Below are 17,013 nucleotides of genomic sequence, written 5' to 3' on the forward strand. Positions count from 1 at the left end.
CAAAATCTCTCTCTCTCTCTCTCTCTCTCTCTCTCTCTTTTTGGCTCCCCAACTTTGCTAATCCATGCCCCAGTCTGACAGATTTGATGAGAAATCCTCTATCCGCCATGACCCGGTACCGCATCCATTCGCTGTCCAGTCAAAATACTAGGTTACTAACGAACAGTACTAAGAATAGTAAATCTGTATGTCCAGGACCGGACCAGACCCAGGTAGATAAGGTCTTCGCTCCGATTCCACTCATTCCTTTAATTCATGGATGCTCCCGTTCTCCGTCCATATTCATGTACCGTGTGTCGATGGCGTTCTCGTAGTTTGTACTGTAGGTACATGGGGAGTAAATTGTCATAACTATTCCTATTCGGGTAGACTTTGATCACGACATTCCGTGCGGAGGTTGCGTGCTTATCACGTGATTATGTCGGATGGTTCGCGGGATATCGCACGAAGAGGGACCTAGGAGGTAGTAGACTCTAGGATGTCTAATGAAGGATGAGATGACTAGTGCATGATTATACTGGTAGCTTGATCTCGAGCTGTATATGAAACAGTAGTATTCAGCGTGTACGTGACAGGAGCAGCCATTCTCCAATGTCGGCTCAATCCATCCCGGCGTCCGATTCAGCGTATTGACGTCGTGCATCAACTTTGACGCATAGATTCAGATCCTTGCATGTCGGGCATAAGCAAACTACACTCTGAGATCTGGCGTCAATCATCCACCCAGAGAATCAGACATAATCCGGTTCAACAACAAGAACCACAATCCCCTTGAAAATTCCCAATGTTGGAAAAAAAAAACCTCCCCCCCCCCCCAATCAGATACCCCGCTGCCTTTTCCCTTCTCCCCCAATTGAACTGAACTCTGCACATTCCCCTGTCCACACTCCACTGTGGTACAAGATGATATCCATATTCCAAGATATTCCTGCGTGTGTAAAGTAGAGTCCCTTGGTCCTGAACCTGGATCGTCGCCCACGGGTCTCCCTGGGCCCTCCCCTCCCCGTGGATGACCCGCTTCGTTCCAGGTTCGAAGGTGGTTCTGGCTGGCCCTCGTGGGCAGGGAGGAAAGGAAAGAGGACGAGAGGACGAGGATGAGAGGAGCCGGCCAAGAGTCAAGACGGGGCCGAGGGGCTCCACCGTTGACGACGTGCGCCCGCCGAGTTGCGTCGAGGCCGTTGATTGGGATTGGGGGGGCTAAAGGGTACGTAGGATGGATCCTGCGCTCAGAAGATCGTTCGGATGATGATGGGTTCCTTTTTTTATTCGATGAGATTGGACATGATGAGGGTGATGTGAGGACAGATGAGTGGTGAGGAAAGGAGGGAGGATAGAAGTCAGTTTCCAATGAATGATTCTGTCATGAATAGAAATGGAGAGGCCCTTTTTTTTGGATAGAAGTGTACTACTGTAAATGGATGAGGGGAGGTACATTGGAATACTTGATGCAAGTACCAATTCTCAAGTAGAACTCTCAGTACTCCCCCGTAGGACAAATACCGGACCGGCGACGATGCACGACATGCTGTCTGTATCTTCCGAGTACTAAGAGTAAGAGTACAGCAGTACTTCTCTCTCGCTGACGCTGACGCTGGGTAACTGTTTGTTATGTCCTTGTACAGAGTACACTCAGCGACTGCATCTCGTCCCTCGCTGGAAGTGTCCCGAGTACCCCCCACCTGGCAAGGAAGTACATTTGCCGGTGGGGTGCCGTCGACAGAGTCCGTTCACCACGCGGAATGTATGGGAAGCTTCTCCGCGGTGTCGTGATCGAGGGGAGCAGTGACTGGACTCTCTCTCTCGACCAGGTCCTGACTAAACCAGGTTTCCTCTCTTTGGTTTTTTTTTTCTGACTTTTGCGCGGTCAATTGCGTTCTTCTCATAAAAACAATTCCTTGTTCCTCTCCTTCTTTCCCAATCTCCCTCTCTTTCTCCTTCATCTCTCTTCAGTGCTGGGTTGTTGTTGCTCCCACCTTCTTCCGCATCTCTCCTCTTGGTTGTCTTCTACGACCATCTCGAAAAAAAAAAGTTTCATTTGTCACCCTCTCTTCTTTTTGGGATTTTCGTGTCTACTCTTCCTCCTTTTCACATCATGGCCAACGCTCCTCACGGTGGTGTCCTCAAGGACTTGCTGGCTCGCGATGCCCCTCGTCATGATGAGCTCGCCGCTGAGGCCGAGACGCTCCCCGCAATTGTCCTGAGCGAGCGCCAGTTGTGCGACCTGGAGTTGATCATGAACGGTGGTTTCTCACCTCTGGAGGGTAAGTCATTTCCGCGTATGCGTATGCATATGCTGGTTCAATTGGAAACCGTGGTACTCTGCACTGCAGCTCTCGTTTCCATTTCTTGCCTTGCACGGAGCTCGGTCTCTGGGGAAAGCCGTGGGCGCGAGTAGAGTGCCCGCGGAGAGACTATAAATGGTCAATTGAATGGCAGATAAGATTCAGATTGTTGACGGATCGGTATTGCGCAGGATTTATGAACCAGGCCGACTATGACCGGTATGTGCAGTAACCTCATTCCTCCGATTCCTCTGTCTTGGGAGCTCCCTCTAGTGCGGCGTATGGAATGGCGATTGCGCCATCGTCATTTTGCCGGTCGAGTCTGATCCGGACACTACGAGTTATTCGGCATTCTTGATTTCTGGTTCGACAACTAATCCATGTTCCCAGCGTCTGCCAGGACTGCCGTCTTGCTGATGGCAATGTGTTTTCCATGCCCATCACCCTCGACGTGACTCAACAAATTGTCGACGAGAACAAGCTCAAGGCCGGTGCCCGCGTCACCCTCCGCGATTTCCGTGATGACCGCAACCTGGCCATCTTGACCATTGACGACATCTACCGTCCCGACAAGTGAGTTTCAATTCCATGGGCAACCCCGGCAGGTTTACTGTTCAAATCCTTTTGTCTTTCTTTTTTGTTTGTCAATCCTTGAAGCGTCGCTGTTCACCCACGGTCAACGCCTTGCGGTGCCCCAAGTCCGCGTGGCCCCTCGGGGACTGGCGGGTCTCGGTCGACTCATTTGCTCTTCCTCCACTCTGAAACATATGCCCATATTGATCGGGCGGTCGATTGGGAAGTGGCCTCGGCGAGTACGAGCATTGATTTCCTCGTGTCTGCGGTCGCAACCTCTTGATTTTCCACACGCAATCCTCCCCACCCTGGCGCGCCCACCCGGGGCGGCTCGTGCTTCATAGTGTGGACCTTCCGCTGACGTATACACTTTTCCCCTGGATTTTAGGAAGAAGGAGGGCGAGCTTGTCTTTGGTGGTGATCCCGAGCACCCCGCCATCGTCTACCTGAACGAGACGATCAAGGACTTGTACATTGGAGGCAAGGTTGAGGCCGTCAACAAGTTGAACCACTACGACTATGTTGGTCTGCGCTGTACGTTCTCCTCCCCTAGCCCGCCCCCAAGGCCGAATAAAAGCCGAATGATGCACGCACCGCCAATCATCGCGACGACCAGACTGTATCCATTGATGAGCAACGCTGACCTGTTATGCCGCGTGGATAGACACTCCCGCGGAGCTGCGTGTGCACTTTGACAAGCTGGGCTGGTCCCGCGTTGTCGCTTTCCAGACTCGTAACCCCATGCATCGTGCCCACCGTGAGCTGACTGTCCGCGCGGCTCGCTCCCGCCAGGCCAATGTCCTGATCCACCCCGTCGTCGGTCTCACCAAGCCCGGTGACATTGACCACTTCACCCGTGTCCGCGCCTACCAGGCCCTGCTGCCCCGCTACCCCAACGGCATGGCCGTTCTGGGTCTGCTGGGTCTGGCCATGCGCATGGGTGGTCCTCGTGAGGCCATCTGGCACGCCATCATCCGTAAGAACCACGGTGCCACACACTTCATTGTCGGCCGTGACCATGCCGGTCCCGGTAAGAACTCCAAGGGCGTCGACTTCTACGGTCCCTACGATGCCCAGCACGCCGTTGAGAAGTACAAGGATGAGCTCGGCATTGAGGTCGTCGAGTTCCAGATGGTCACCTATCTGCCCGACACCGACGAGTACCGTCCCGTCGACCAGGTTCCCGAGGGCGTCAAGACCCTGAACATCTCCGGCACCGAGCTGCGTCGCCGTCTGCGCACCGGCGCTCACATCCCCGAGTGGTTCTCCTACCCTGAGGTGGTCAAGATCCTGCGCGAGTCCAACCCCCCTCGCGCGTCCCAGGGTTTCACCATCTTCTTGACAGGTTACATGAACTCGGGCAAGGACGCCATCGCCCGTGCCCTGCAGGTGACCCTGAACCAGCAGGGCGGTCGCTCCGTCTCCCTGCTCCTGGGTGACACTGTCCGCCACGAGCTCTCCTCCGAGCTGGGCTTCACTCGCGAGGACCGTCACAAGAACATCCAGCGCATTGCTTTCGTCGCCTCCGAGCTCACCCGCGCCGGTGCCGCCGTGATTGCCGCCCCCATTGCCCCTTACGAGGAGTCTCGCAAGCACGCTCGGGACATCATCACCCAGGCGGGCAACTTCTTCCTCGTCCACGTGGCCACTCCGCTCGAGCATTGCGAGAAGACCGACAAGCGCGGTATCTACGAGCGTGCCCGTCGCGGTGAGATCAAGGGCTTCACCGGTGTCGATGATCCCTACGAGACTCCCGAGAAGGCCGATCTGGTTGTGGATTGTTCCAAGCAGACGGTCCGCAGCATCGTTCACGAGATCATCCTCGTGCTCGAGAGCGAGGGCTTCTTTGAGAAGACCCAATAAATGATGATTGGATTTTGCTTCTGTGGGCGATGAATGACTTGATTTCTTGATAATAACACCCTTTGTTTTTTTTGGTTTACTTGGTTTCCATGTTACCCTGGAACCCCGTCCTATAGATATAACCTCTTTTGCGTTGAGTCGGAATTGGATTCCCCAAACATTAGATATTCTCGTGAATTCTCCTATTCACAAATCTACTCTGTTCTCCATTGACACATTTTCAATTTGTGTACAGAACTAGTGAAAGAGTCGATTTCCGTTACCTCAACTATTCCTGAGGAGCATATGAGGCTTTCTTCAATTTTGAACCTTCCGAGGCTTCAGGCTTGACGCCCTGCAGGTCGACCCCACATTTCCTCCCCGAGGCCGAGTGCAAACACTACAAACACATCAGGTGCACAGCAAGTCCTCCGTGTGACTTGACGATCGTTCGTCACCAACCAAAGCTCTCCAAGACGCCAACAGTGAAAAGTCCGACAAGCAATGCTGCCTCCTCGGACAGCCTTCAATCGAATACCGGGCCACCTGCGGCCGGTGCTCACCTCACGAGCACCGGCTCCCAAGCTGCGTCTGCAACCTTTCACCCACCGCAGCCGACTACTACTCTCCCGCGGTCCAGGACGTCCTCAATTACCTTTTCTATCGCCGCTCACCCCGACTCGGTCTCTTCCTCCGCTTTCGATCCACTTGCGCCAGCACTTTGGTCGCCTGATCTCGACGGAAAGTCGCGCTCACTTAAAAAAGCGGCTGTCCCGCGGCTTCAAGTTCGGTCTTTCCTTCTCGGCCATTCTGATCCTGATCCAAATCATCAAGATCGGATTGTACCAAGAAGACATTGAGCACGAATGGCCCACACCGTCCGAATGGACCTGGAAGAGCCGCTGGTGTTTGCGCTCGGCGCAAGCCATGATGCATCCTGAGCAGATCGGCAAACTTATGACCAATTGGCCTATGGTTGCCGGGTATCTGCGCGAGTTGCTGGAGCGATTGGAAAACACCGAGGGCGAGGGCCAGGGGATTGTCGAGCAGGATGAAGGGGGTCTTCTCGTCGAGGGGGTGGGGAAGATGGGTCTGGATGTCTCTGCTAAGAGCGAGCACTGGCGTCGGGGTTACTTCCAGGCTCTAATGGGTGCGGCCAAGGCGGCGGAGAACCTGGATGGGTGGTTGACGGATCGCAAGCAGAAGATCTCTGCACCCGCAGAGTATGTCGTTGGTCCATCGAATCCTCGACCAAAGCCCATGCCTGCAGGTCAGAAGCTGGTCCCTCGCGAAGAGGATTGCGAAGCGGCGTCGCCGCCACCAGAGACTTTCTATATGAAGGTCTTGACGACCAAGGGCTTTGATACGCGGCAGAAGTTGGATGCCGCGCTAGCCTATGCGGACTGGCTTGACTTTAAGGGTCTGGCTCGTACGTCAAGTGACATGTACACATGGGCACTAGATATCGCCGCCGGCGGACTGTCCGGCGATGCCAGTAAAGTTGTTGATCTGGAGACGGGCATACTCAAGAACAATGGCTCAGATCTTCCTTCAGAGAACATCCTGCGCGTTTCCACCGCAATGGCCGTCCACCGAGCTCGCCAGGGTGATCTTTCCGCCGCACTTTCGCTCTTCACATCTGTTCTCAAGGCGCGACGTACACTCCCCGCCGGTTCAGAGGCCGGCTCCTCCTTTAGAATGCCCAAACGGCCCTCGAATGATCCCCTCGCCGGGATTGTCACCACGCTGAAGAAGATCTTCAATCAAGCGGAATACCCTCCTGCCTTGCCATCCGGTGACGCCCCTCCATTTCGAACCCCAGCGACTGTCTGCGACGAAGCTGGCCTGATGACCTACATCGGCGAGATTCTGTACGCATCATCGTCTAAAGATCAGGGACTTGCATGGACCCGCGACGCAGTTGAAACAGCCGAATCTACCATGCTGCAACTCAACGGTCCCGAGGACAAGCCTGCTCGCACACGCTGCGCGCAATGTCTCAGGGTTGGATTGGAAAATTGGAAAACCATGGTCTCGACACGAGTCGCCCAGGCAAAGAAGGAGCAAGCAGAGGCCGAAGCATCATCGTCGTCATCATCATCTTCTTGGCTCAGTGGACGCAAGTCAGCCCAGAATACCAAGAAGACGGAAGAGGAAGTCAGAAGGTGGGAAGCCGAAGAAGCCCTTCTGGAAGATCGGATTCGTCGACTCTTCCCGGTGCTAGTAGGCGAGTCTGGTCTGGATACATTGTCGCCAAATAGTTCATTATTTGTCTGAAAGACGAATCTCCCGTCGTCGTCATCTTCTCCTCCTGCTCTATATCCTCTTATTTCATTTCTGTTCCTTCCCCCCAAACAAAAGGCCGGCGATAATCATGATACACCCCCTCATTCTATTTTTTTTATTCTTCCCCTTTTTCAACATTTTTCTCTCCCACACTCCTCGACTGATTCATTCATCACCTTGGCATCATCAACTACAATTTTCCTCCTTTCGTGTTTACCCCCCTCTGCCTCTGGACTTAACTTGCCCAGTTGCAAGAAGGACAAATCATCGATTTTACATGGCGTTTTCTGGGGCGTTTCGAAAACAAAAGGGTTTAAGGCCTTCTCTCTGCCTTCATTGATGGGTGTTTGTGGATAGATGCGCATATACATATCTTGTGTAACAACAATATTTCCTCGGATGACCTTTTTTAAAATTCCTTCCTTCTAGTCTGAAGTAGGTATTTGTTTAGTGGATGCGTTTCTCGATGTTTGAATGTCTTGTGAAGCGTAGGAGTTTTAAGGTGGACCCTTCATACAAGATGAGATGATGACAAACGTGTTCAATGACATAGAAGAATTGGAAAAAACAAAACTTTGTGTATTTGAGAAATGCATCACCATCCCATTTGTGATGTTGGGGGGAGTCTGCATTTCTCTCTTACGAGGTTGCTTACGCTCAGAAGTATGAGATACGAGTGGAAAAAAAGTCTTTTGAGCACATCATTTGATTGGGTATCTATCAGTGCCTGGGGCTCGAACTTGTTTATAAAAGACTCGACAAGTGAACGTGGATACTCAGATTCAGGATCTTTTTATAAAAGAGGGGGAAAATCAAAGAGAGGGAAAGAAAGGTTGCTGTACGGCAATGGAATGTGATGAGGACAATTATAGAGACAAGAAGAAAGATAAAAAAAAGGGAGAAAAAGAACAGGCACGACGGATAGACAAAGAGAAGAGGACCAAAGGGGGTGAAAAAAGAAAAAAATTGCAAGGAAAGACGTGACAATGTCTCTTGAGACATTGAGTATAGAGAGTGTGAGAAGGGAAAGTGATGGAGTTCAAGATGGCCAATGGTAATTTTGGCTCAATCTGTTGATGCTGAGAATGACATATGACGATTGAAAACGACAAGAGACAGTGACCGATTGAGGTTGGTCGGTGGTGGTGGTACAGGGTATTTGCATCTTGGACGAAACAAGCACGATAATAGACGCATCGATGATGATTGGATGGATGGGTGAATAGGTGGTCGAAAGGAAATTGAAAGGACCACATCCATATCCATATCCATGCTGAAAGGAGGTCGAGGGGGTGAGGGTGACACGGAGATCGGAAGTCCAGGAATTAGGCAATGACTCGATTGTCTCTGCTTTGCCCAGTGATCTCCCCTTCCCACTCTCAAGGAATGATGGCTTAGAACCAGGAGACAGACGAAGATGAGAGTCGCTCAACAACAAGAAATATACACACGTCACTCGTAAAAATGAGTAGAGGGGAGTCCACCGATAATGTCCTGCGGATGGGTGGATCAAACGCATGGTAGATGGTACGGCAGTTGGGGGAGGGTGAGAGCAGAACACGCACAGAGCAGAGGATAAAACAAGGGCCAGCATGAGCTTCGAAGAAGCCGTGCAACCCTAAAGTGCCAAGACGCAAAGAGGGAGGGCGCAAAGGTCTATCGAGCAACATGGGGGGATATCTCGCTGAATGGGGACAGAAACAGAAGGATCACAAAAAGAAAAAGACAACTCAGGGATGGGTCTTTAGAGAAAGCGGCAACGTGACAGGTAAGCCCGTGAAATCAAGACCAAAAATTCGTTCATTAATCCCAGACAAGGCTCGACACTATTCATGATGACTTGTTCGCCGCTGGAATATCGCTCTGGTCAACCCCCTTTCCCTTACGAGCGACCTGTGAACGATCCTCGGTCGGCAGAGGGGGTAGATCCTTCTCGGGGAAGCGAGGGCCGTGTCGGCTATGTTGTGAGCTGCGTCCGCCCACACTGCTCGCCTCGCCAGCCTCGTCGACGATAGGAAGGGTGGCAGTAGGCCCCGGACCAGCGGTGTCAGCAGGATCCCGGACAGTAGAGATGGTCCGGGGATGCGTGGTTGACGACGGATCTTTTGCTGCCTCCTTCTCCGCCGCCTGCATAACACGGTCGACAGAAGACGAGTGTTTCTCATTGGCTTTTGCGGCCGAAGCCTGCGATTCACGTCGACGCTCGGCCTCCTCTGCGGACATGGTAATACCCTTGACAAAGTCCACAAATCGATCACCATAGCCCTCTGGGGGAATGGGTGATATCTGTGACCGATCATGAGAGAGACCCTTGAAGAAGTTCTCAATCTTTTTGACCATGCCGTAGTGGGTCAGACAGTCGATGATGCCCAGGTAGTAAATCTCATCGCCAAAAGTGCCGTCCTCGTGGGTGGCTCGGAAGCCCCCATCGTCAGAGTAGAACTTCAGTCCCTTCTTGCGCGAGTCCAACACTTCTTCCGGCATCTTCGCAAGCGCCTGGTCCAATGGCACCGGTCGCTCTCGCTTGATCAACATGCGAAGCTCCCGGGCCTTGCGCTCATTCTCCAGCTTGGACGGCGTCCGCATCAACATGTTGTTGCCCTTGACCTCCTCCTCACGATCACCACCCGGTTGGAAGACCTGCAGCGTTTTGTCGCGAAGTTTTTCTTCGTTGCCACGTTCTACGTCATGAATGCCGACCAGCAGCGAGTAATCCATGATCTTGAGCTTTTTGAGCAACTCCACATCCCGGGTCAGTTGGTCGATGAAAGCGGCACGTCTGTCGGGTCCGCATTGCAGATGACGACCCCTTCGAACCCAGTTGAGATCTTTCATAGTCGCCCGCGGATTCTTTTCGAGGTCTGATTCGTGCAAATCACGACCAATCGTCGAACCTTTCAAATCAAACGTCTGGTGAATATCACGATGGGGCGGGAAAAGGTTGTTCATCACGACAAAGTGGATCTTACGCCCGTAGGCCATCTTCACGCGGTGCAAGCCGTAGAACTGAGAGATGAGGGTATCGGGATTGTCCTGCACGTGCTTGTAGTACAATGGCAAAATTTTCCGCAGGAGCTTGTGCTCAGAGTGGTGGATGGTCTTGATGATGTACTTGTAGTCGCGGGAGAAATAGAAGAAACTGCCGCTCTTGCCGGGCGAGCCTAGTTCCGACAAGATGTATTTGCTGGTCAGAGACATCAGGTAGTCGGCGGGATCGAGGTTGAATCTTGCGCGCAAGTGGCGGAACACCCAGGGCGCGTAGTCTTTGAACTTAAAGTCGTATTTGGCGGAAGGGATGAGCTCATTGCCGGTACTGTTCGCTGTTAGTCAGGCACATACAGGCGTCTACATGATTGATAGTCACCCTGAGAAGGAGGGAACACCATACATATCGAAAGAGAATTTGTGCTTCGCTTCAAAATCGGCAGGAGTCAACTCCCGATCCATCTTGGCGTTGATGCGAGAAACAGTAAATCGAATGCCTGTCAACATGTTGTATGCCGTCACGTAGTTGACATGGTTCTGGTCAACCTTGGTGCCCACAATAACTCGCTCGTCGTCATCATCTTCCCGCCGCCGCCGTGAGGCTCGTTTCTGCTTGATAGCCTCTGCCCACCGTGCCGCGTCTTCATCCGGGACTGTCTCGTCCAGCGGTTCCGATTGTGTTCTCGTCGCCCGTCGAATCAGGCTGAAGGAGGTTCGGCGGGGACCAGCCGTGGTAGGGGAGAGACGACCACTCGCGTAAGCCGCATCCTCGCTCTGATCACGACTATTTCGACGAACACTGTTGCCGCGGGGGACTTGGAGAGAATTCCGTTGCCGCATACTCGACTGTTGTGATTCCGACACGGGAAGGGTTTCGGGAGACGAGGGAGCGGGTGGCGAGGAGTAGCGATGTTGAGTGGCTCTGGGTTCTGGTGACAGCCGGTCTGGGTCGGGGGAGAGACGCCCGGTGTCCTCAGGATTGGGGATCTGTAACATTGAAGTCGACGGGCTGATCGCGCGACCTGAGAAGGCGGATTCGTCTGCGGACTGACGGTGGGAATCGCCGTTGACCATTGGCTTGCTCGAGGCAGATCGATGGCTTTGCACCATAGCACTGCCATTGGCTTGTTGCGTCGTCGTCGGTGTCGGCGTCGGCGCTGCCACAGAGCCTGCTCCGGGGCTAACGTCCGAGTATTTGCGGTCGGTCACGGCAGATAAACGGCCGAGGTCTCTGGGATCTTTGGCCGAGCCATTTCCCAGAGAGTGCATGCTGCCGTCCTTGGAATGTGGCAGATCGCGCGTGTAGGAGCCTATGCTAGACCGGTTGCCATTCAGAGAATATGCGCTCCCGTTCTTCAGTTCGGAAATGAAGGGCCGATCGCTTTGCTGAGGGTCGTGATTGGTATCCCCGTTGGGCCAATTGGTCCACAGAAAGGTATTGCTGACAGAGGTTTTATCGTGCGATTTGCGATGAGCGGACTCAAACGAGCGGGGAGCCTGAGGTGCGGAGGTGGTCACCGTGGCCGTCTGACAAGAGTCGTTCGAGTATGAGGGCATTATTGGCTCTGTGCCAGTGATACCGAGCAGGAGAGGGGGGAGGGGGGGAAGAGAGGGCGAGGGAGGGGGGAGAGACTGAGAAAGAGAGAAGGAGCGAGGGGAGGGAAGAGAGAGTGACGTGAGCTCTGCGTGGGCTAGCAAAGGCGAATTAATGGCAGTCTCCCTTATTGGCAGACAGGATTAAAGGTTATGAATTGAACCGCGTGTCGGGCGGGAGTAAAGACCAGACACGAACACACAAGATGAGAGCAGAGCGGTCAGGCTGAACGAGACAAGTCGAAAGAAACAAACGATCTCCAAGCGGAGGATGGCAGCCAAGTCGAGGCGTAGTAAAAGGAAGTAGGGAGTTGGATGTTTTCAACGGATAAACATGATCAGGTCTCACGGAACGGGGGTTCGAGCGATCCGGAAGGACGGAGTTGGCGCGCCAGCGAGTAGTAGTCGAGTCGATCGCAAGTGACGATGTCCGAGCTCCGGGCGGTTGCTGGGGGAAGAATTAGGATTGGGAGGTGGAGAGAAGGAGAGCTGGAGAGGAAGGAAGAGGAGGAAGAGAGGCTGGGGCTGGAGAATTGAGGTTGGAGTGGCTTGCGTGATGGCAGCCTGGCAGAGTCGCTGAGTCGCTGGTCGTGGGGGGAGTGGAAAGGAACCTTACAGCACCAGGGGAGCTGGAATTATGCATTACCTTATCCTACGTCTGGGTTCCGGTACCAGGTACTCAGTCATTCCACATCTGGTGGTCAAACAGGGCTGGTCAACGGTACACAAGGGCTGTAATTTATGTCACACGGAAATTTTATCACAACTTTCAAACGTCAGTCACTCGATACATTTACAGGGCTATTACAATACGCAAAACAGGCCTAATCTCCGATCCCCACTGTGATCCAGCTTGGGCAGGATTACATACTAAGCTATACTGGAGGTCTATAGAATACATTCGGTATGATCGGATCGTATATCATCAATGCAAATTTAGCAATCTTGTCCTATGGGCTTCTTTTTTATATGGTAGTATCGACCATCATTGCTTCTGTTTATGAGATTCAAGATGCAGTCGCTGGAAACAAGACGAAAAAACTAAGGACGAATCATGGTGGATATGGCACAAGGGAGTCAACTGGTTGTAGCTCCGAATGTACGACCTGATAAATTTACATGAAACGAGCGCCGATTCAGAGGGATCGAGCCAGCTCGAAGGATTAAAAGGGCCAGCATCACACGCCCAAAAAATGATCATCGTCGTTGTGCACAATCGACACCTTGGTCATTCTTTTAATCAGTCATGTATCGCGCAAGGATGTGGTACCTCGTATGCGCTGTTCAACACCCGACTCACTCAGTATGTACAAGATTAATGACATGTGACTTTATCCCGTGATTTTAAGCCTACTACCCTGGTCAATTCCACGGGCAGGTGAAAGCGTCCAGCACCGATAGAACACCACCTAGGTGAATTCTATGGGAGGAGAGGGGAACTTTCTGGTCAAGTTAATCGGCCGTACCCTCTCCCACTGGCGGCAAGGGGAAGTCCATCTCCTACTGGTTCTTTCCAGTGACGTCGAGAGGGAAAATCAAGACACGGTTGGGGTGTTGACTGTAGCGCCAAGGACGTGGCCCCCTAAGAAGTGGCGGACTTGCAGTCAACTGCCATCGGCATAATTATCAACCGATAGGGCTGGCTAGAAATCGAGTCATTGTCCGAACATAGAATTGTAAAAAGAGGGAAGAAGAAGAAACAAAATACTACTCAGAACCATAACCGCAGCAGGAGTCATCATCCACACCATCCCGCCGTGATGCACGAGGCTTCAAAAGGCCTCGAGAAGCGACGACAGCGACCTTGTGGGCGTCCAAGTGGGTAAAAAGAGGAAACGGTACCTGACCCGGACTTCAGTGGCGCAGTCTCGTGGTCCAGGATGGACGAAACTACTGGATTTGAGATTGGCCAAGCTCCACCATTGATCTGTCTCGGCCAGAGTGGCGCGTCTGCGCTAGTAATACCATACATCCATATGACAGTATGATACATTCTGTATTGTCAGTATGGATGAAATGCAACTGGAACCGTGTATTGCGTCTCAGTCGGCATGCACCGAGTTGGCCCTGGACTCAGTTGAAGTGACAGAGGTGAAACAGTTACAGATCAAATGTCTTGGCAGCTAGGCTCCTCCGTTACGCCGTTCTGACTGGGGAAGACTGACAAGCAGCCACCCCCGGAAAGGGGCCAGGCCTGCCCTACGGACTATAAGAGTAGAATCAGTGATTGAATGATCTGCTTCGAAAAGGGGCTTTGAGATTATGCATTTGTGCAGCGGATGTGCATGTGACTCCAGTCGATCAATCCGTGACTGTAAGGTCTCGGCCTGGGAGCACATATTCGAGATTGGAATCATTACCCACCAAAGAGCTTGATTTTGCTTCTATCGAAAGGTTCCATTATTCACCGTTGCCAGATCCACCGGCCGATGCCTGAATATGTAAAGGTCATGAGGAAGGAGAGTGAGTTGGAAGGTACAATGTCTTCAGTGCGATATTCAGGAACTGAGAAACTCTGGGATGACCTGATCCTCTGGTCTTTCAATTGACACTAAGTAGGGAGGGTGATCCAGAATCTGCATTATATTTTCGGGGGGGGGGGGGGGGGGGGGGGGGGGATCTCACCGGGAGACTGTATACAAGTAAGAGAAGAGCAGATGAGAGAGAGAGAGATTGATTGTGAGCAAGTGGGTGAAATATAGCCAAAAAAAATAATTATCTCAAACAAAAAAGAAAGGCGAGCAAAATTTACAACCATAGCACAAGCAAGAATCTACTGGCGAGATGAGAACCACCGAGTCGATCGCTCCGAGAATCAATCACCACGTGGACCATCAAAGGTTCTGTTTCCCCCCTTGGAAGCTAGATTCAATTGTCAGGGAATCCCGCTTTCAGGTTCTCGTAGACACTAGTCGGGTAGTTGAGGTTGTTCTCAGACTGATCCAGAGCCGCACAACCACCATACTGGTTCACAGTGGTGCTGATCAGGCTCAGGTTATCAGTTCGATCTTGGCTGACCTCCCACCAGGCGGTGCCGGCCAATCCCATGCACTGAGTATACTCGGCCTTGAGAGCGGCAATCTCGGGAGTATCGTAACTAATGAGGTATTTGCGCTTGGCGTCGTAGCTGTAGCTGCCACCCACACGAGGCACATTGACCACGCGGGCATTGTATCCGGGCACGGGGAGGTCGCGGTATCTCCACACTGCGGCCGTGCCGAGACTGCCCAGCGAGCCGCCATCGATGAACTTGTCGCCCATGCCGTTGGTACCGTTGAAGGAGCGTCCGTAGAGAGGGCTTTGCAGGACGATCTTGTGGGAGGGAACCCCGCCGCCGACGAGGTATGCATCCAGCGCGGAGACGGTGTTGAAGTCGGTTGCACGAGGGTTTCGCGTATCCGGGAAGATGTTGGCCAGATAGCCCGTGTAGTTACTGAATCCAGGACCCTGGTAGTCCACAGCCATCACGTTGAAGAAATCCACCAGCGGGGTCATGCCGGCAAGGTCCAGCAGAGCAATCTTCTGCACGTTGGCCGGAGCAGCGTAGGTGATTTGGAACGGATGGGACGCATTGGTCGTGGTGGCCAGTTGGTTCAGGCTCTGGCGCAGGCGTGTCAGGAGGTCGACCATCTGTGCAGCCTGGTCGTGATCGGCCACATACTCGTAGTCGATATCAATGCCGTCAAATCCGAGATCGGCAATGAGCTGCACCGCCGAGTCGACAAAGGCCTGGCGCTTGGTGGCAGACGCAAGCATAGGGATGAAATTCTCACGGAAGGTCCAGCCACCAACGGAGAGCATTGTCTTGAGCTTACGGTGCGCCTTCTTCAGCAGATACATCTGCTTGACATTTCCGTAGACATTGTTGCCCGGTGCAGTGTTGTTGTCTCCGGGGTAGGGGAACTGGAGGTCAGCCCAGGTGTCGCTCAGGAAACTAAAACACGTGTCAATGATCCTTCCGATGCGGAGACGAGGTAGAGTGCGGTTTCTGTTTGCTTTTTTTTTCCTTACATTGCACCGGTGGTCGTATTGATATTAGCAAAAGAATAAGTCAAATGAGTCAATTGTTCAGCGGGAACGTCGGTGATGCGATAGTTGGCTCCGTAGATATCCTGTATGGAATCAAGCGATGCTGTGAGTAAAGATTCGAGCGATTGATGCCGATGCATGCATTGAGGAAATGGTCTTGCACTGACCCAGTTACCAAAGTACCCAACCGTCTTCATCCCGGTACTCTGCCCGACATTGACGCAGGTCCATCCAAGATCTGCTTTTCGGTGACGAGTTGGATGCTCATGACGACCTTGAACACCCACGGCCGCAAGCAGCAGGCAAGAAAGAGTGTGGAAACGCATCTTCCAGTATATGATTTTTGAAAGAACCCCCGCTGGAGAGCTGAAAACTACTGAAGATGAAAAAGAGCGACGAAAGGGACTCAGGTCCACGTATAAGACAGGAGAGACCAAAAGAATGGACGGCTCTTCAGAGAATGCCTAGATACCGACTGGTCAACTCGACGAGAAGTGGGCGACATCTTTGAAGATATAGGCCACAGAGTCAGGCTCTGCATCTCGTCTCTCGTGTCTTCTGGACCGTGCTATCCCACAAAGCGTTGAGATCAGCGCTGGTTTGGCCCGTCGGGTGATCCGGGAAGACCGTTTTAATCTCAATTAAAGTTCAGGAGCTGCAGAAAGAGTATTCGATATTGGGGCTCTGAAGATGCAACAAGTTGTACAGTCCCTTTGTTAGCGCGATTCCTTTCAGCCGACCGAAGTTTCCTCATTGTAGTACTTGGGTTTAGCTTGATCCTTCAGAATCATCATCGTAATCTGGAGGCGTCCTGCTTCTCGTCCTTGGGAGAAGCAAGTGCTCAGACGGGATAAGATCTGCGTTACTTGCGGGTTTGCCCAAACGATCATAAACCTTGAGTCTCATCCCCAAGATTTCTCTCCCAAGTCTTGGGGAGTTGCAGGTAGGCTGTGCATTCGTCTCGACGGGTTGATTGAATTCGCCGAAATATTCACGCGCTCAGCTGATCGGTGACTCGAAGTCGTGCGATAGAGAATCTACTAGAGACTTCGCAGTCTTCTCAACACAACGTGGTGTCAGACAAAACGAGTTAGACACCGTCCGCACGCAGTACGTGGGCCCGTGATCGAAGAAGTGATCAGCGCGGCTGGACTTTTAAGTGTTTTCAGGTCTCTTGCCTCCTGTAGCAAAAGGCATAGATCCGGCCACCAAGGTAGGCTCCCATGTGACGATCGGGGAGTCCTTGAATGTGGAACAAGCTGAGCGGTAGACAGAGGAACTACTTTCTCTGTGCTCTGCCACCTTTGACCGTTTCGAGTCTAGAGTCGTCCCCGAGACTCCGAATGGACGACGAATGCGCAGCTCTTGACCCAATTGTGGAGATGCGGTGCAAATATCTCGCAGGAGGCATGATTGCGGAGTG

The 17,013-nt window shown here is 52.6% G+C and overlaps 4 protein-coding genes across 4 annotated transcripts; 2 read left to right on the forward strand and 2 right to left on the reverse strand.

The window, feature by feature from the left end:
- Window positions 1–2,092: 2,092 nt before the first annotated feature.
- On the forward strand, window positions 2,093–4,718 carry POX_g09058 (Sulfate adenylyltransferase; the record flags this gene model as incomplete). Its single annotated transcript, XM_050117823.1, has 5 exons — window positions 2,093–2,261; window positions 2,474–2,501; window positions 2,673–2,855; window positions 3,244–3,389; window positions 3,520–4,718. 5 exons carry the CDS (start codon window positions 2,093–2,095, stop codon window positions 4,716–4,718), a joined length of 1,725 nt encoding a protein of 574 aa, XP_049965967.1.
- A 483-nt stretch (window positions 4,719–5,201) lies between these two features.
- Window positions 5,202–6,974, forward strand: POX_g09059 (uncharacterized protein; the record flags this gene model as incomplete). The annotated part of the gene is made up of 1 exon (XM_050117824.1): window positions 5,202–6,974. One exon carries the CDS (start codon window positions 5,202–5,204, stop codon window positions 6,972–6,974), a length of 1,773 nt encoding a protein of 590 aa, XP_049965968.1.
- A 1,839-nt stretch (window positions 6,975–8,813) lies between these two features.
- On the reverse strand, window positions 8,814–11,525 carry POX_g09060 (Phosphatidylinositol 4-phosphate 5-kinase its3; the record flags this gene model as incomplete). Its single annotated transcript, XM_050117825.1, has 2 exons — window positions 8,814–10,296; window positions 10,372–11,525. The coding sequence occupies 2 exons, from the start codon at window positions 11,523–11,525 to the stop codon at window positions 8,814–8,816; spliced, it is 2,637 nt and encodes an 878-aa protein (XP_049965969.1).
- Window positions 11,526–14,429: 2,904 nt separating this feature from the next.
- Window positions 14,430–15,916, reverse strand: POX_g09061 (Endochitinase B1; the record flags this gene model as incomplete). The annotated part of the gene is made up of 3 exons (XM_050117826.1): window positions 14,430–15,495; window positions 15,573–15,673; window positions 15,758–15,916. The coding sequence occupies 3 exons, from the start codon at window positions 15,914–15,916 to the stop codon at window positions 14,430–14,432; spliced, it is 1,326 nt and encodes a 441-aa protein (XP_049965970.1).
- Between the last annotated feature and the right edge of the window lie 1,097 nt (window positions 15,917–17,013).

Source organism: Penicillium oxalicum, chromosome VII, assembly GCF_001723175.1.
Source record: "Penicillium oxalicum strain HP7-1 chromosome VII, whole genome shotgun sequence".
In the NCBI taxonomy this organism is placed as follows: domain Eukaryota; kingdom Fungi; phylum Ascomycota; class Eurotiomycetes; order Eurotiales; family Aspergillaceae; genus Penicillium; species Penicillium oxalicum.